The sequence below is a fragment of the Thermobia domestica genome, chromosome 8, assembly GCF_964235325.1.
Source record: "Thermobia domestica chromosome 8, izTheDome1.hap1.1, whole genome shotgun sequence".
NCBI classification, from domain to species: Eukaryota; Metazoa; Arthropoda; class Insecta; order Zygentoma; family Lepismatidae; genus Thermobia; species Thermobia domestica.
This window is the reverse complement of record NC_137461.1, coordinates 226,957,254-226,977,372: the sequence shown is the minus strand read 5'-3', so window position 1 is coordinate 226,977,372 and position 20,119 is coordinate 226,957,254. Positions and strand designations below refer to the sequence as shown.

General features: G+C 35.7%; 2 protein-coding genes across 2 annotated transcripts in view; one reads left to right on the top strand and one right to left on the bottom strand.

Annotated features, from left to right (window-relative positions):
• LOC145693459 (ATP-binding cassette sub-family C member 4-like) overlaps positions 1–15,939 on the top strand; it is a 46,548-nt gene extending 30,609 nt beyond the window's left edge. Inside the window, exons 8-12 of the mRNA XM_081769468.1 lie at positions 1,023–1,259; positions 9,962–10,131; positions 11,272–11,401; positions 12,318–12,447; positions 15,759–15,939. Of these exons, the coding sequence (XP_081625594.1) occupies positions 1,023–1,259; positions 9,962–10,131; positions 11,272–11,401; positions 12,318–12,437 (657 nt within the window). The 3' untranslated portion in view covers positions 12,438–12,447; positions 15,759–15,939. The remainder of the gene's footprint in view (positions 1–1,022; positions 1,260–9,961; positions 10,132–11,271; positions 11,402–12,317; positions 12,448–15,758) is intronic.
• Positions 15,940–17,790: 1,851 nt separating this feature from the next.
• The window catches only part of LOC145692488 (ATP-binding cassette sub-family C member 4-like), a 357,392-nt gene continuing 355,063 nt past the window's right edge, over positions 17,791–20,119 (bottom strand). The window contains exon 27 of the mRNA XM_081767796.1: positions 17,791–17,908. Coding sequence (XP_081623922.1) covers positions 17,849–17,908 — 60 coding nt within the window. The 3' untranslated portion in view covers positions 17,791–17,848. The remainder of the gene's footprint in view (positions 17,909–20,119) is intronic.

Genomic DNA, 20,119 nt, shown 5'->3' with positions numbered 1-20,119 from the left:
TACTGATGGTCTAAAATAATTTGTTCTTTAGACATTTAAACTTGCATTCCACACAAAAAAGTAAGTTGTTAGTATTTTTATATCATTGAACTGTGATCTACCTTTATTTGTAAATTATTTTACAAACTTTCATTAATTTTAAAAGCAATGCGCGAGCGGAAGATAATGATGAGTTTAAATAATATTTAAACATTACTTTCTGTGGTTCTAATGCGTAAGCATTTGAACAATTTCATTCCGGAGGAAGCTAATTTTAAAATGTTACAAATTATCGTAAAAATTTGAAGTTTTTCCAAATTTCAGGAATTTTAGAGCATATGTGCGACTGGAAGATATAAACCGATTTTATTTCTTTTTTACTCCCTTTTAGTCTCTCGAATTCGCACTTTTCCGCGATATTACGACTTGAAAAATCTATTTTCAAGTTTTTAGGCCCACTCTAATGGATGCCAAGATGAATTCCTTAAAAATAAATCAATACATCCATTAAATTTAATTTTTTAAAAGCTTATTTTTTATAATTATAAATCAAAAACGGATAAGTAGCATTAGGCTATAGCAACATTATTTGAATAATATATTATATCATTTGTGAATTTTTGAAAGTATATTTCCGTAGGAAAGATTTCCGTTTTCTAAAATTTTGTAAAGTGCTATTTTAACAACACAAGCCATAGTTACGGATTTGCTTGAGATTTTCTTTATAAAGCAAAAATTGTTAAAAGGAAGCTAAATCTTGTGCGGAGAAAATGAATTACGAATAGAGACAGCAAACTTAATTTCAATACTAACCATTAATCAAAATATATGTACAGGATCAACATGTAATTGTTACTAGTGATTACATTCCATGCAGAAAGTCATTAGTTTAAACTCCATATAAACTCCATAATCAAGATTTAGAACTGACATTTTATTGACTTCCGTCAAACTGGATGACAGTTTCTGGGTGAGATATCTTGCTCATTATCTACTTAGGTAATGGTACTCTTGATTTACAGAATTATTTGTTGTGTTTCTAGATAGGAATTGTCGGAGGCAGCAGATTCGCGTTTCGCGATGCCCTACTCAGGATGGAGCAAGTTACTGGGTTGATCACAGTTGACGGAATTGACACTGGAAAAATTGATGCTCATCGTCTTCGCAAGAGTATTTCAATTGTTCTTAAATCACCGGTTATGCTGCCTACAACAATACGGAAGCTTCTAGATCCTCTTGAAAGTGCAACTGACGCTGCATTATGGGACGTGCTGGATATGGTAAGACCAACTTAATATTATTTACTGTTACATCATAAATGTATTGTAAACAATATTAATTTTATTTTACCAGTCATGTAGGCTTACCATACAAACTGGGAGTGTATTGATATATTTTCAACGAACGTAAAAAGTTCGTTACTGAATACTCTATGTCTGTATATGTGTGTGTCTGTTATTTGAGAATTTTTCAATTTTGGGACCTCCGTTTGCTAGAGCATCAAAAACTATCTGAGAAAGTGATGGAATTTTTCGCGTCACTCTTAGCGTTCCCGAGATATTGACCAAAAAAGTTCTTATTTCGGGAGATTTAAGGAGGTATATCTTGGGAACCGTAAGTCATTGAGAGGTCATATTTTTGTTCATCAATATTTAAGAGAATGGTAAACATTTTAGTACCAAATACTAACCGGTGGTTACTGGCCAACTGGCGATTTCCCTAGATATTGGCAAAAAATGTTCAGATTTCGGGAGATTTAAGGAGCCATATCTTGGGAACCGTAAGTCATGGAGATATGATATTTTGCACTTTTTTTTAAAAAAATTTTGAGCCCTTCACTTGAGCATGTGTTTTCGTAAAATAACATATTGTAGAACGTTTTAACAGGTGTCCTCCTTCGTATAAACTAAACACTTTCTAGTCACTCTCGATTACACGGTTCCAGAACTATTGTAGATTGTTTATGTGCGTCTTTGCGAACTTTAAGCGAGCATGTATATGTGCATATGCTAGTTTGACCTGCAAAGCAGAACTAATAATATGAGTACAGTTAGATGTCTCTGCACTGTATTCCAAACCTAAAGTTGTTTTCAGATTTGTTGCAGCAGCTACCGGCTTTGCTGCATTAGCTTCAATTTAATCGAAACATTTTCGTCTTCAGTAACCATATTTTCCATGTTTTGCATTCGATTTATCAAGTTGTTTTATCAAAGACCTGTTTTATCAAATGCTTATAAATTATGTTAACACGAGAAAATATGTCTAGTTAACGAACGATATAAAGCAATAAAACTGTTCTCTTCTTATATAATTGAAAAGGTGGGTGTTTTCAGGTTTCCTATTTTGATAATTCTGGATGCGATTCTCGTTGGAAATTTTGATTTGTTCTTCTCTGAATTTTCTCTTTCTTATTCATATAAGGCAAATAATAAAATTAACTCAAGTTAGTTAATTAAACATTAGGTAATCAACCAGAATGTATGTTTTTTCTCTTTTTATATTGTCCAGAAAACACACACACAGAGAAAATTGACCCTTAGAAGCTTTCATGACAGTTGTGAGAGAATCGATATTTCTCGGTCTAAGTAAGTGACCACGGTTCCCGCTTTGGAAGTGAAAGACTCATTTTCAACTCAAGGCGGCCGATGTTCTTTTAAGTTTACCGTCTCACGAAGCAAAGGGAAACGATAATGATAAGGTGGATATAACGGTGAAATGAAAGAAGTAGGAAGAAACAGGAGAGCCCTTAGAAAATCCAAACACACAGTGTTTATATTTCAGAGACCTCATTTGAGGCAGGCTAGGAGCAATATGTTATGTTCAGATCTCACGACAAACTGTAGAACACAAACAGGGGGAACAGTGGCTCTATGAAGAGTTGCTGTTGAACTGTGCTAGAGATAGGACGTGTCGTCTTGTGCTGTGTTGTAGTTGGCAGTTTAGCGTGGTTTTGATTGATCACTTTCTTATGGTTTCATTATGCCAGTAACTAGATATATATTGTAATATACTACGATGTATCAGCTTGTTAGGAAAAATACTATCAAATGCATATTTGAAGAAGAGAAACATAATAATCGCCATTCGCCGATAGTTATTCATAAATGGGTGGAAGCTTTATTTAAAGAGAACTGCCATAGCAATATTTCGCTCCAACTTCACTTGCTGTTTGCGAAATTTAATACTGACGTAATTTTTGAAAAAGTACTGTGTAGCCTAGACTCTATCGTAGCATTCACCTATAGCGACAGGTTTATCACCAATGTGAAACTCATTAATGCAATAGAAAATATTACCTAGTAAGGATTTTTAATTTACCTTTTGAATCAGATAATAACGCCATTGTGCACGTTCTCAGTGAACATGGAACAGTGTAAAATTTAACAAACGAGACTTGGTCTCAAAATTATTCCCTCCAGTATCAAATGTAATCCGAACTGTGAACATTGTTATTAGGAAACCGATACCTTCCCGATTACTCTTGAGCGGCTTTCGAGGCTTGATATCATTTGAAAGTTAGCCTGTCGAGGTCGTCGATCCTGAAGTGTGTGTGTGGGGGGGGGGGCGGAGGCCAGGGCCCCTCAATGTAGAGGTCTGCATGAGCCGGAAGTTTTAGCCTGCGACCGGCCCGACCCGTGAATCTAGAATGTGAGGCCCAACCCGAGTACGAAATATGTTTCAAAATTTAGACTCGAGCCCGGCCCGAAATAAGCCCGAATTACAGAAACTCAATAATTAACGCAAAATTGTATTTTTATTTACAGCAACTAGAGATTTAATTTTGCAGTTGTGCTTTAAAAGTTCTCCAGAAAGAACGGTGCAATATATATAATTGTACAATATGTTTGCAAAGTTAGTCCCGAGAAGGCCCGAGAAATATGGTTGTATATTTAAAAATTTAAGGCCCGAGCCCGACCCGGGCCCGAGGTAATATATGCTTTGTAGGCCCGAGCCCGTGCAGACCTCTACCTTTATGCTCGTGAGAGCCACCAATGTATGTATTTTTTATTGTTATATGTATTTTTTATGAATATTCTATATTGGCATAATTTGAATGCAATTTGTATTAAAATCCTTACACATGCTTTCTTAGACCCTTGTCTGCAACCAAACACATATCTGAATTCCCCCCCCCCAAGTTATAGAGTAACCGGCTCCCTTGTAGCCTTTTTTTTTTTTTTTTTTTTTTTACCTATCTTTAAATCACGAAATTAGTGAATGTGAAAAAAAATGACTCTCAAATGTCCAAAACACTTGGCATTCGATTTACAGAATTTCCCCACGCCCCTTCACAGCTTACGAACCGCCACGCTCTTACGAATGTACTATTCCCAAAATGTCTAGTGAACAACATATGTCATTACCAGATAACATTTCAGAATCATAAATAAAATTTCTACAACGAAAACTGTTTATAAGGCTAATAACTCGGACTCTAGATGTGGCGTTATCAAAATTGAATTTGAAATCACAAATCATAATGATGTTAATGACCTTCATTGTATTGCAGGTACACAGGGTGCGAATTACCGGGGGATTTTCCTCCTCAATCACATTTTGTCCCCCCCCCCAAAGATGTCAGTTGAAGTATCCCCACCGGGGATGCTCGCTTTCCCCCCAAACTATGCTCAGTATAACTCCAATTTTTTTCGGAATGATCGATGTAAATTATTCAGTTTTGGTCATTTCTACTTACCACCTAATTACCCACTATTTTCATTGTTGTTTAATTGATCTTTTATTATTATGACTACGGTTGTTACTTGCAATAGTATCTTCATACCTTTCAGTTCGTCATCGTTCGTGAATTTGAATGTACTAATTGCCCATATCAAAGTCACATATGGATTTATAAATGCTCTTAGCGGTTGGCCAAGAAGAAGTAAACAAATAGCTTCCTTCACCATACTTGGCGAAGGCGGGACATGTCACATTCATCCTCAACATTTGTATCGATTATCATCTTATTTTAATTTTTGTTATAACATGTTATTTCATTTTCCAGTGTACTCTTTGTTAGCACATGGTCTTCATTCCCTAGCAGTTTGTGTGTATGCAACTCAAAAGTTGCATTTAATTTGTGATAATTAGCATATTAATCACTGCCTTTTACAGTTTACTAAAATTAACTTTTGAAACTGTACTCAAAATCTGAGATATAGATATTCTCTCGTAAGTATATGTTAACGTACATGCTGGGGATACGCTCCTAGTAAGCAGACATGTTAGTGAAGGTGATTTTTAGGTGAATAAACACATAATTGAAAATTTGTTTCAACATTTGTTAATATGACTGTTTCTCCGTGTCATTGTCCGTGTCTGTATAAGGATTACAACTGGAGCGGGTTTTTTAAAGTTAACCCTTCATTTTTTCATCTTTCTTTTCGCTGTACAGTTTCTATCCACGCTAATAATGTTGTCTGAAAAACTTCAATGTAATGTTTTACTTTATTTGAATAACTTAGCCTATAGTGAACCAACTCATCTGCAACCTAACAGTAAAGTAATTGTAAGTGTTGACCTCCTGAGCCCCATTACGGAATCGATATTTAGAGGGAAAAAAGTCGTGAAGAGCGCAGCTTTAGAGGGGAGAAGAAGCACAAGCTTGAAATTTGAATTGAGCTATTTTAAATATTTGGACTTTGGTTTGACCTTGATGTCAGAAATCGGGGTCAGCAACAATCCATTTCTTGTTTGATAGGCTAATATCTAGATTTTCCTTTTTTTTTTAAAAAAAAAAAGTACCGGTATGTCCGGTTTAACTGATAATTTTGGTGGTTTTCATAAGACTGAAGTTTTTTTTTTTTTTTTTTTTTTTGTATTTTGCTACCTGTATGTAATAACGCAAAGTGGAAGATTTCAATATTAGTGGAAAAATTAACATACGCTTGTGATCATGGATATCGCTCGGGACGAATTATTAACTAAATAAACCTTAGAGAGCTACAGGGACAAGAGTGAGTACAACATTTAAACACGTTCAGAAAGGCTTGGTGGGGTGTGTGTGTATGTCAGACAATATACATATATACGTGCATAGTTATTGTCGGTAGATTTATTAAATTAATAAATCTCTTATTTATTACATATGTCACACACACACACACACACACACACACACACACATATATATATATATATATATATAGGGGTAAGGCATTATTGTCTCATTTTGAAATTTGCACCTTCAGACTTTATGTCCTGTTGGCCTAATTTTATCCCCCCAATATAGATTATGTAATTCGCACACTGCAGGTACAGAACAAACTACTTTAAGTGCGCCTTCACACTAGATCTTGTGAGCCTGTAGCGTGAAGGCATTGAATACTTCTGAGCCGCTCAAAAGATCTTGATATCAAAATGGCAGCCATGTTAGAGTCAGAAGAAGCTGCAGCTTAATCTTAGCGAGAAATTGCAAGGGAGAAAAATAAAAAAAAGAAAAAGAAGATATAGAACAATGTAGATTCATCCTATAAATCGATCAAGACTGGAAGAATGCTCATTTTACAATATAACGAGCGTTTTATTTTGCCTAAGTTCAGTTTTATTTTGTAGTATATCTCATATAAATATATGACTGATACTTACGACGATATGTATAAATTGATTACATACTATTTGCAATCATTTAAATGTACCATACTTCAGAATACTTGGTTTATGTTCCACAGCGATTCAGTACACTTCTGCATTGGCGTCAGCAGCACATGAACTTTAGACGGGATAGACTACCGGACTGTATGGAATAACCCTCAGGAAAGCGGGGTCCGAGAGTCCTTTTTGGATTTTTTTCTTTTAATAAAAATAGTATTGCAATTTAAAGCATTTTTAACTTAAAAATCAAACAAAAACTTAAAACTTTTCTGTTATATTTTTACCTTTGATATATATATATATATATATATATATATATATATATATATATATATATATATATATATATATATATATATATATATATATATATATATTAAATGTGGTATTAAAGATTTAAATGTGGTGTCACCGGTGGGATTGATGCCAGTGCAGTGCACTTCTGCATGATAACATGGCGTCCTCCTGCATTGTATTTTTAACAAGCATACATAAACAAGTCTGGCAACGGAACTGTTATAGTAACCGTGCTATTGACCTTAACAACATTGATATCTATCGACTGGCAATATAACATCTACAAAATAAGATTATTCATGACATTATATTATTTTCTTCTTCTTTTTCTATCGTAACGATAGATACGTTAAAACACTTTTGCCCTCCATATTAAATGAAATAAACAACGTAAAAACAGGTTATCGTTGGAACAGTCTGTTTCCTAAACTGAGAAAAGATGAAAGAAAATTTTTCAAATATTTCAGAATGTCTATATCTTCGTTTAAGAACTGTATAATAGTATAAAATGTGCATTTCATGAGAGTAACACCAAAATGAGAAAATTTTCAATATCAAATATACATAGCGCGCCTTCACACTAGATCTTGGGAGCCGCTCACGTGTGAAGGGCTCTCATAAGACAGCGTGTTATTTTCTTCCCCGCCAGCAGCCTGCTCGAGCCGGCTACTGGCGGGGTAATCTTCATAACAGCTCAGAGCTGCGGCTCACTTGCATCGAAGCGTGTGTGTGTGTGAAGGCGTACAATTAAGACAATGTATAGCTAGCAGCTGCAGCTCACGTGAGCGGCTCACAGGACCTAGTGTGAAGGCATACTAATTTCTGAGGCATCTCTACCGATGCATAACAAATGCCTTCTATGGAACTCATTGCATCTATCTCAGATACAGATGGCAGTGGCCATGACATGGAAAGTTAAACAACAGCAGACATTCCTGATACAACGCGGGAATTACGTTCACGGAAGAAATGTGGCATGCGTGTTTCTTCCTCTCTGCTAGTGAATGTAAGAACACGAAAGAAAGAAAAGGCGTAGTGCTTGCTTCACTGAATATTTCAGTGAAATCATTTACAAACATTTTTCTTCAATCTGTTTAGGGTAAATTCATCGACATCCTTGTCTTTTGTTCACACTAATACTTTGTTATGTCAAAATATTACGTTTTTACTTTTCTGTTTTCCTTTCTGTAACACTGCACATTACTCATGTTATTTCTCTCAATGTAAACAATATAGAAGATAGTGTTAAACAAGAACTTTTTAAGACCTTGGTTTACGATTATAATCCTGATTATTTGTGTTTAGGAAATAGTATCTGCGGATTTTCAGTTTATTTCTGATTATAAGAGTCATGTTAATCTTGGTATCAATAATTTTGGAACAGCTATATTGGTGAAAGAAGGAATAGAAATTATTTCCCTTCAAGTGTAGTGGATGGAAGAGGTATAGTGTTATATTGAAATCATACAGTTGTAGTCATTATACACAGGCATTCAAGGCATTAAGGTAGGGAGGGGAGGGTAGAGAGTATATTTTGAAGAATTATATCTGCTTTCTGAGAACTTTCATAACATGGTGGTTTTAACTCATACTTCGACATGGTGAAGGTAATAATTGGTGAGAGAGATAATTGCTTTCGCATTGAGTTGTGCTCGTGTTTTGCCGTTTTGTGCAGCCATTAGTGCGTAAGCGAAATTGAATCAAGAATGATCTCAAAATTGCCAAAAACACATGGTTTTCCCACTCCCTCCGAATTATGAAATCATTCACTTTTTATTACATTTATCTCGTTTTGTGACATTTAGTGCGCCTATTTGCAAGTTTCGTGCGTCACCGGAAGTGGGTCAAATGTAGTGTTCCAAAGTGTCGATAAAGCATTGCACTTTTACCTTCATCAAATTTTGTGACAAGTCGTTTTGCATTGTATTATACTCGTTTTAAGCGCCATTTTTCATGTTTTCTTCCTCACTAAAATGGGTCAAAAATGATCCCAAAATTGCTGTTAACTCATTGCTGTTCCACTCCATCTAATTTCGAGATAAATTATTTTTTATTCTAATGTGTTCCTTTATGCCGTTTTGTACGCCTACTTCTACGTTTTGTACGCCATAAGATGTGGGTCAAAATCTACTCAAAATTATCGAACAAGTATTGTTATCCCGTTCCAATCGAATATCGATATCATTCCTTTTGCATCAGTGTTCCTCCTTTTTATACATATATCCTTCTTTTATGCAATACTGGAAGTGGGTCAAACTTAGCTTTAAAAATGACAAGACAATTAATTAATAGTGATTCGCAGCTATTGAATTTCAAGATATCTGCTAGATTGATCTTTATTTGTCTACTGTATTAAATTTTATATTCTGACTGATTCATGACAAATATGGAAATAAGGTTTTCACACAATAATATTGTTCTTCAGTTATAACATAAAAATATTTATTTGTTTTGGTATCATAGATAGATAGTTATACCTATGTTCAAAAAATAATTTAAAACACTTCTGCTGTTTCTCCGTTATAATATAACAAACAACGTCCATTTCATTTTTGTCCTTTATTTATTTTTCCTGAAAAATTAAGACACGATGTCTATACATCGACTTTGATGTAATCGAGTGGAACTTCTAGTAATAACCTTAATGAGAAAGAGACTCGGCGATGGGTTATCAACATATCCGGCTTCTTGTCTCATAAGTCAGGTGCTATTAAAGTCCCTTCCTCGGATATAAGATGTTCAAACTCACGAGTATGAGAGAATTTCGCTCATTGTCACAAACGTATTATGTAATGAGATGAAAACGTGATATTAAGTATGAGTGACATAATACATTTGATTTGAGAGAAAGAGCACGTGAAATAGAGGTGAAAGTTGTGTGCGAATGACTTCAACAGTAACTAAATTCTCCACACATCGCTATTGGAGTGTCTGTTTAAATAGAACATATTTTTCAAGTTATTATTAATTTCAATAGAATAATCTTTCTCTGCTTATTCTAGTTATGAGTAATATTACTCTTGGTAGTGTGCTTAAGAATACTATTAACATATTTCACAAATGTATTTGTTCCTTCTACGTTTCATTAAAGGTTAAATTGACAGATACAATTAAAAGCCTTCCCAAGGGTTTGGATACGTGCTTTACTGAAAGTGAGCCTCTGAAAACTATAGGAAAATGCAGATTGCTTTGCCTAGCTAAAGCTCTTCTCAAGAGAAACAGAATATTACTAATCGAAGAAGCAAAAGGCAGTGACAGCACGTAAGATTTTAGTTTCGTTATTTAATGTTTAATATTTTCACTTATTATTTATACTTACATAGCTTTCCTTCGTGCAAAGTGTTCACATTTCATCTTTACTTTATATCTTTTATGGGTGGTCAGGGTAAATGTAGACTATTATTTTCCCTAAGCGCGTTTCTTCTCTTCTTCAGGGTCATCTGAGTTTGTTTCGCTATTTTAAGTTGTTCTTTTATTTTATCGCTAGTATAGTTTGCTCTCCGTTTATACTGTTCCGGTATAGTTTAAGGAAATGTTCACCTTGTGTGTCATTGTATTCCTCCTCGCATTCAAAGAGGTGCCTCTCGTTTCCACGCCGTTGCAAAATACGTATTTCCTTGTTCCATTCTTCTTCCTTTGCAACTTCCATGTTTTAAACCTTATCGTGGCAATTGCTCTCTGCCTGTCCTCGATAAATTAGTACTTCCCTCCCCGTTCTGTTTGACCTTTAGTATATAGTTTTAATGATGGCTATGTGTTATATACATTTAAAAGATTTTTTGTAGATGTTCCCGTCCCAGCATTTTTAATCATTTTAACTGCCTCCCGTGCGCTAATGTCTGCTCTCCGTGCTAATTCCTGTAAACCGAATGTAATAGTGTATAAGTGTTGATTTCACGAAGTCATGCACAAACCGAAAGAACAAAGGTAATAATAACAGATAACTTAAAAAAACAATAAGGAATAAACTAAGCAACGAATAATTGCGAGCAGCATTATGCAATTGTAGAATGTTGCAATTTATTTGTACACGCATGAGTTTTACTAAAATTCAAGTAAATATTTTATGAAGAATTTATAAAGATAATGCAATACTTAGCTGGTAAGAAGTGTTTCAAATTGTGCACTAACCGTACGAAAGAAGAAAGGTAACGTTGCCATAGCAATTACATAGATATGGATTCTTTGTGATATTCATCTTTATAATGCACTGTACAGTGTACATTAATGTGCATAATCATAAGAAGAAGCAACGAATTGTAAAAAGAAAATTCAATAAGATCTTATTCTTATTACTACAAATCTGAAAGAGGAAACCCAGCGTAATCTAAGTGTTAATAAAATAATGTGTTACATATTTAAGACAATATCGCTGTAGGTTTTGTTATTCATTCTTTATAGGTGCGAAGCTCTGATTTTCCTTCTAACCAGAAGCCATTTTTCCAACTGCACTGTCATAACTATAAGCGAAAACCCAGATGACGTCATGGATTCAAGCAGAGTATTAATTATGGATGATAAAAAAGTTCAGGTACTTACCAATTTGTTTTAAACCATTTTGTTGGATTTGACATTGCTAGTGGTTCTAGTTCTAAGTTTACCAGCATAATTATCTTAAATTTAATAGTGTTGAAGACTACGTAGATTGGGAGCACCGATTTTGATAAAAACGAGCGACGAACTTGAAGTCATTTCTATTTGAGTAAATAATAATATAACTTACTTATGTTTACTTTCCGGTTTCATAAGTTGTACTGTCTTTTCTACCTTTGACTATTTTCAAAATAACTTAAGAGAAAGTATATAACGAAGTAACTGTTGGAAATAAAGTTTTGAGGATAGTAAACAATATCTTAAAGACATTAATTATACTTTGTTTCGTAGTATTTTCTAACGTAAGTATATGATTATTGATTTCTTGTGTTACGATACGTTACGATGTCATAATTATAATACTTCAGTTTCTTCATGTTTCCTTTGATCATCGTTGCAAATAACAACAAAGCGCTGTGAAAACACCAAATTGTAATATCTGTATCTCAGAAAATGTTTTAAGCATGTGGACTCACATATTTACTTCAACTCAGCATGTTGATGTCTGTCAAGTATCTCACATATTTACTTCAACTGCCATTTATCTGTCTGCACCTGAAGGAACATATGGACTTTACAGGTATCCTTCTTGATGGAAAAGTGCTACGAGTCAGGGTACGACTTCAGCATTATTGAGGGAATAATGTTTTAGGGGTTCTATAGCACAAAAAAAAAAAAGGGCTACTAGAAGTATAAACATGACATTATATCGCTAGTTTGGAAAATGTGAAATTTCTAGAATTGGTTATACATTGATTATTATTATTATTGTTATTTATTATAGCAATAATGAAAAATATGTAGCTATTATTATAATTCCTATGATTTTCTTACCGTGCTATTCATTATTCTAGGAATTTGGACATCCTTTTATACTTCTTCAAGATGAAGACAGTTCCTTCTTTAGGATTGTTCATCCGTTAGGTTGGAGAAAAGTTAGAAAACAAACGGAAAGAAGAGAAACAAAACCCTAAAATATTTAAGGTAGCTATGTGCAAGATAGGTAATACATTGAATTGCTATTCTTAATGGAATTTTCCCTATACAACAGTCTATAAATCATGTTATAAGAAATAAAACAAGAGTACAGTAACAATGAATTTCGAGTTTCTTACATTTAATGCTATAATTTATATTTCAGTGTTTCTATGTTAAAATACTAAATACAAAAAACAATTATCATGAAATAGTTATACGTATTCGGATTTATTTGGTTCTTACTTTTAATTGTTGACACTTTATTTATGGTTTATTCGTAAATCCTGATCTTCGTGTCTTGGCAATGCATCGGAAAGAGAAATATTACAAAGTCCGCCAGAAAAATGTATACACTCTTTGTCATCCTGTATCAGGATACAGGATTGACAATTGGTTTGAAAATTAAGTATGTTGTAGTATGGTTTTTCGCCCAACAGATGTCGGTATTGTCAATTTTTTCAGTTAAAATTATGTTGTAGTACGGTTTGTCGCTCAACAGATGCCGGTACTGTCAGTACGGTTAGTGAGATAAGAAAATGGCAGATGCACGCTTGATGACAGCGTAAATACGTTTTGAAGTATTTTATCAGGTTTGGGAATGCCATCGAAGTATAGCGTCAGTGGAGAGGGGAATTTGGTACTGAACCACCAACCCGTCTAACAATCAAACGCATTGTTGGTAGGTTTAAGGCGCATTGAACGACGAGCGGTCACTGTACTACCTGTCACTGTTGCTACAGCGGTCAATATTTTAATGGAGACCGATGCATATGCCTCTGCAGACCGATATACATGGCTCTGTAATCTTCTGGCGAAGGTTCTCGAGCATCCCAACTGAAAGCAATTGACAATGCCGACAATGCTGACAATACCGAAAAACCATATTACAATATACTTAAATTTCAGAACAATTGTCAATAGCAGTATCCAGATACAGAATGACAAAGAGTGTATACATTTTTCTGGTGGATGTGTATAGTGGGGTGGGGGGGGGGGACACTGAACAATTTTATGGTAATTTACCTTATAAGGAAAGGGTTCGCAACGAATGGAAGAAACTTTACATGGAATCGAAACCCCAATATGTTGTTCAACACTCGGTTCAAGCACTGCGCGATATCTGGTATAGAATGGATGCTACGTGCGTGAAAATAAGCACGCGTGTTCTGTTCAGAGTCACCCACGACCGAGAGGTGAAACTGAACAAGGGAGGGGTGACACTGAACATTAAAAAAAACGCACTAAAAATATGCAGAAATACTAAACGTATATATTTTAGGGAAGAATAATCTGCATGTATGATCTGTCCAATAAAAAGAAAGGAAGAGATTTACTAAAGTCAAAACAAAATCAATAATATATCTACTGTGTATTAAAACTCCTTGGGGAACGTAGACCCCGTAAAACTAAGCAATGCTGACATGTTTTCACGCACTGGTTTTGCTTCGTCCACAGATAAAAAGTACATTGTAACCAGTGCTCACACAGACTATGCGGTACCAACGACTGCATCTTGAACATTGGATCCAGTTGTCTACTGCAGATAACCCAGGATAAAGAAATGAAAGCGCTTACAGCATTACATCACGTGATTAACTAAACCTTTTCTCCTTTCTCGGCGAATGTCACGAACACTGCATCTGAACAACCTTTGTCTGCCACAACACGCTTTGGTTTATTGTTGAAAGAAAGGTCAGTCTCTTCCACATTGTAGATGTGTTCCGGAGAGTTGATCAAGCCACTGCCTTCGGTTTGATGCAGGAGATCAAAATGTTCTGTGACAACTTCCCTGTTGAAACCTTTTGCTCTTGTAAGAGATAGCTGTTTCAGGGTTCGTAATAATAATTCATGGTTTCGTTTGAGAAACAATCGAAGCCAATATTTTCCCGCCGATCGCGTCTCCCTGTTGAAAGGATGTTTCAGTGCCTTCTTTTCAGCGTAGAAAAATGCGGTTTTTCTTACATTTTGCAGTGTTATAGGAAAAGCTTTCCGTGCCACCTTGAGCAACACTTCCTCTTCTTTCCCAAACACGGGCTGACCTCCTTGTGACCTCCTACTGACAGATTTCAACCGCAAGTGCAACGTGCCCTTGGGTATCTTGTATTTCTCAGCAGCCTGGCAGAGAGACAGTTTTTAAATTTCTTCGAAGGTTTGCGCCATTGTTTGCTCATTCCATCGTTCATATTTTGTGCCATTCTTTACTCTCTTGTAGTCTCTGGGCAGCTGTAATGAAACATGAAACCCTGATAAGGCACTGTATACAAATTGTACAGTAAAAACGTCATGACAGCAATACAAAGCTGTGTTCAGTGTCACCCCATCAAATCTATTCAGAGTAGCCCCACAACGCAGGTTGTCGGTTAAGTGTTCGTAATTTTTCACAGATGGCAGCACCAGTCAGCATGTAGCAGTCAGGCATGACTAAATCCCCGCCAAACTTCCATGCATCAACAACGTGGTTCTGTGCTGTCTTTCATAGAAATTACACACTATATACACAAGGTCTCAAACTACAGTATGGCTATTTTATTACTTGATCCTTACATTTGTGTTTGTCTCTTTCGCTTTCCTCTCCAAAACAAACGTGAGTTCCTCACGTCGCACGCATATTTAGCTCACCACACAAACGTCTTCCAATTCCACCACTTTCTATTAAACTCAAGGTGGCGGTTTTTGGAAACAAATGACAAACGTTAATATGTTCAGAGTCGCCCGCCGTTAAGAGTCCTCCCACCCCACTCTACAAGTATGAATTTTTCTTAGATAACTGTCCAACACTTACGTAGTGTTGTCAAAGAAACATGTATCAGTATCTTTAAAATTTACTTGAAATATAATAACTAAGTTTAAAGAGTTTAAGATAGTAAAGAATCAACATGCTAACCGGTTTAACTAAGAAGTAAGCCGGATGCAGAATAAATCAAAATATACGAGCTCTATAATAGACCAGTAAGTTTCAAAAGAGTTACCTTATTTGCTAAATATTTCATAACCCTTTAGTTCGTCCCTTACCACACAAATCAAAGATTATTTTTATCTTTTAAAGTATTATGTGGTGTTAAACATAAGTCAAGATTAAAATAGGGAAAGGGTAAGAGAGTATTCGTTTATAAATAAAAAGCAGCATAGGCAACTTTAAAAATAAGGAAGAGGTAAAGAAGAATTGCTATGTATAATTAAATCTACTTAATTATAATTTTCTGGATTGATTACATGTACGTGAAGACCACTATTAGAAATGCCATGTTACTTGCACCGAAAATACCGAAAATACTCTAAAAGTACCGAACTAATTATAGTGTTTCTTCTATTTTCAGAACAACGAAGAGTACGTAGCAGCACAACATGTTTATTGTAAACATGTAATCAAGAACTAACGTCCACAAGCACAACTTCTTTCGACAAATATTTTTTTTCTGTAGTACATCATTGATATGTTAACCACATTTGTTTCATACTTTTATACCTTTCATATTCCTTTAATAAAACATACAAAAACTCCACAAATATAATTTATTCTTATTAACTATACATTGTTCAGAGCCAAGTTTGGTCCTCTCCACTCGGTCCTAATTGAAATTATATTGCCTTTCTAATGCCTTTGTCATGTTAATAGCCTACAACATTATTCCTAGGAGCAAACGGAAATACTAAGTATGAGCATTTGTAACATCATTTATTTTTATTATTATTATTATTATTATTATTATTAAGTTTTATTTCACACATTTACGTTCTCTGGGCTAAAGATGACGATGGGAAATGAATTCCAATGATAAATACTGAAAGGAAAATCCATGGCACCTATCCTCTTAGCAGAAATTGTAGTTGCGACACAAGAGATCTTGTGATCACTAGCCTAGTTGCCTTAGAACACTCTACAGTGTCTGTGATGATATATACTTAACGTATAGAGTTGATATACTCAATTTCCTTGCGGGGGGCGCGGTGGCTCACTAGATTAGCCGGTTAGCCCTCCCTGCTGGTCTAGTGGCTAGCACGTGCGCCTTTGGTGTACGGGGTCCCGGGTTCGATTCCCGGTGGGAGAGCCTTTGTGATTTTAACTGTCCTCGATATTTCTGTGTTCGTGTCCCTGTCGTTCTAGGTAATTGCAGAAAGCAAGTAAAAATGAGTAAAAAGCAAGTAAAATTAGATATAAGTAGTTTGAGTAAGTTACTGGACCACGTTCGGTGAGTCAGTTGACTTTTTTTTTTAAAAAAAAAAAAAAGGTGGGTGTAGCCGAGCGGTCTGAGGCGTTAGGCTGATGATCGTGAGGTGAAGCCCATGGGGGGTTCGAGTTCCTCTGAAGAGCAAGGGTGGAATTTTAACTGTCCTCGATGTTTCTGTGTTCGTGTCTAGTAGTCCTGAAAAGTGGTTAAAATAGAAAAAAATAGGAAGTTTTTTTTTTAAAGAAGTGGTAGAGCGTTCACCTCTGGTGCTTGGGGTCCCTGGTTCGATCCCAGCTCGCGCCGTGTGGATTTTGTGGTGGACAAACACCGTGCTCGTGGGTTTTCTCGGGGTTCTCCCGTTTCCTCCTACTTTCTTCATTCCACCATTTCATTCATTTCTCATAATCGCCGTCTCCTTTAGCCTAACCGGCATAACTGTGGGACGTAAAACTCAAAGATTTCGTTTCATTTTCATTTTTTTTTTTCAATTTCCTTGTTTCCAGAAGAGAACAGATGCACTGTGGTTCCTCACTTACTTTCACGAAATAACTACACTAGAAACTACGATAAGCTTAAAAGCAACGTTATAATGCAGCTATTCTTAAGTACACTGTATCTAGGAAATGATTACAGAGAAAGACGTACCATCCTATATGTCAGGGTTTCTCAATCTGTGGCACACTCGCGACATGTCAGCCGCTTTTGGTGGTAGGTGCTGCTTATGGTAGTGTTAATAATTAACATCCTTTAGTAGTACTCCAGTGGGAAAGGTTGAGAACTCTTGTTCTATGTTAAATTGGAATTATCAGGGAGCAAATCGTCGGTGAAGTCGCTAAGTGGCTTATCTTGATTTATATACTTTTGCAGGAAAGCGATTTGAAATATCTCGTTTAGCGTTATGCTGTGGTACTCATCTCGAGATATATTATTTTCAGGGAATTCATATCTCCGTTAATATAACGAATTCAGCTATGAAATCTTTATCGTTGATAGAGGGGGTTAAATAGGGATGGATGGTGATCATAATTCAAATTACGATTTTTCGAGTTAAGCCACTTCACTCTTTAAGTGACGAAATTTGAACACACCTGTTTCTATCATAAAAAAAACAACCCTTCCACGGTACACATAAACAACAACAAAGGAATAAAATAATGCAGTTACTTTTAAATTTTATTTATATGGGATATAATAATATTCTTATGAATTATTTCATTACGTGTCTTCTTTTCCAAAAACTATGATGATGTAGTATTTTCAACAGGATCTTCATTCTTCTTTAGGCACTGAAGATATGACTGAAAGTAATGAAATATGGTTATTATTTTCTGCAATTCTTCTTTTCGCTAGATTAACTTTTATCTCTCAGTAAGTTAGCTTTATTCGTATAAATTGAATTTGTAAGGTACACAAGTTTCTTACAAAGAATAGAAAAACACTGACACTAAATTTGTGTATAGAACAAAAGCTTAGTTTATTTTCTGTGATACAAGCTTCTGGCTCTCTAAGTCTGTCTGGGTCTCCGGAGAAGTCCAGTTCACTGTGTCTGACCGAGTCTGAGAAGCGACACCCAAACCTGGATGATCCGGACAAAAATTTTTTATTCAAGTTACCCAATGACCTGTGACCGTTCCACCATTGATAGGGTGAAAGACAGTCGGAAAACAAGTGCAATAAAGAAGGCAAAAATGTTGTAAGTTCAGAGTCTATTAGTTCAGAAATGTAAATAATACAAAGATAGATTTCAGAATAACAAGTGCGAAAGTAGAAATTAGGGAAGGAGGTGGATTCTTTGAAAACTTTAAGACATCGTAAAAGAAACGGCAAACATCTCATTATGTACCTACGGTAATTCTAATAATAAAGTGCCGTTAATAGATGTCGCTACCTGCAATATTACTTGTTGCCTAACGCTAATGTCATAGATGTTGCTGCCTGCGCTATCTATTGTTAAGCCATGCAAGAAATCTGTCCATTAACTATGCTAGTTCTTGATAATTACACTTGCAAAATCTTGAACTCGTATGGAACCAGGCACGTATCCACAGGGGTTCTAGGGGGGCCACCCCCCTAAATTTTTACTGCCTTCTCTAAAATTTTTATGGTACATGTAGGCTTGCAAATGAACTATAATATGGTTGGATCCAGAGTTGGCGTGGGTCAATGAAAACTTGACCCACGACCCACTGACCCACCACCCACCGTGACCCACGACCCACTGACCCACCACCCACCATGACCCACTCTGACCCACGACCCACCACCCACGGTGACCCACTCTGACCCACAACCCACCATGAAACACTCTCATCCACTTTGACCTATTCTGACTCACCAAAATCCATCGTCATCAACTCTGAACACGATCCACAGTCTCTTCTGAACTGACTAAAGAGTTTACACTTGTAATAAAACAAGACTGTGAAATTGTCACTAATCGGAGTTTGAATTTCTAGTCAATCGCTCAAGCACCACTGTTACAATAACGGTGGATCTGACCTTTACGATATAAAATGGTCAAGGGTTTGTCAGTGAGGAAATTGAAACAGTTCGAGGTGGGGGGAAATTAGTGTGTGCCTAAAATATACTTGTACTAAGAGAGTATTCTTGCAAGTGTTAATTTCTGAACGCATTCCAAAAGAAACTTCTATTCGCAGGAAAATACCCCTGTACAATATGGAAAAGGTTATGGTTTCTCAGTTGACAGTATTTTTCTCACAAAAGACTTGAAAAATCAGTTTTTCATAGGGTATAAATGTGCTCGGGTACCCTATGTGAGAGCATTTCCATAAAGTATGCTCATAACTGTAATTTGTGTAATCACTAAATCACCACGTTAAATTTAAGTTACAAATAAGCATAATTGCAATTATTATGAAGATTCATTCAAAGTAGTTTACCTAAAGCAAAGAAGAGACTTACTAAATATTAGGTACAAAGTTGAATAACACAAATAAGCCATTACTAATACAACTATACATTTTCCGTAACTCGTAATTTTTCACCTTAAAACAAATCTGAAATCGGATTTATTTCCTGTTGGTAACTTATTGGCAGTAAATCATCCGCAGTGGAATGATGTCCATCCTTCAGCCAAGAAATAAGTAGCTCGTCTACTTTGAGCATGTCTAGCGGTGGGCCATTAACATTGATGAGCAACAAGTAAGACAATGTTTGAGCACTTACAAGTAAGGGACCATATGGTTGTCGCGCAAATCAGATGCAGACATACGCCATCTGATTGAGTATGAAAAGATATGGAGAACACAGAAATTTAAGGTGCTAAGGGCCATAGAGAGCGGAGCGAGGAAAGAAGAAACATTGAATGTCGGCAAAATTGAAGAAAGTCAGGAATGACGGGAAAAGTTAATTTCTTGCAAACGGGGAAAAAAAGTCAACCAAAAGAAAGAAACTAAACATAAGAAGGGCATCAAGGACGAAGAAATATCATAATCAGGGTTGCTATCCGGACCGCAGTGTTGCCAGCTCTGCATAACATTGATATGGAA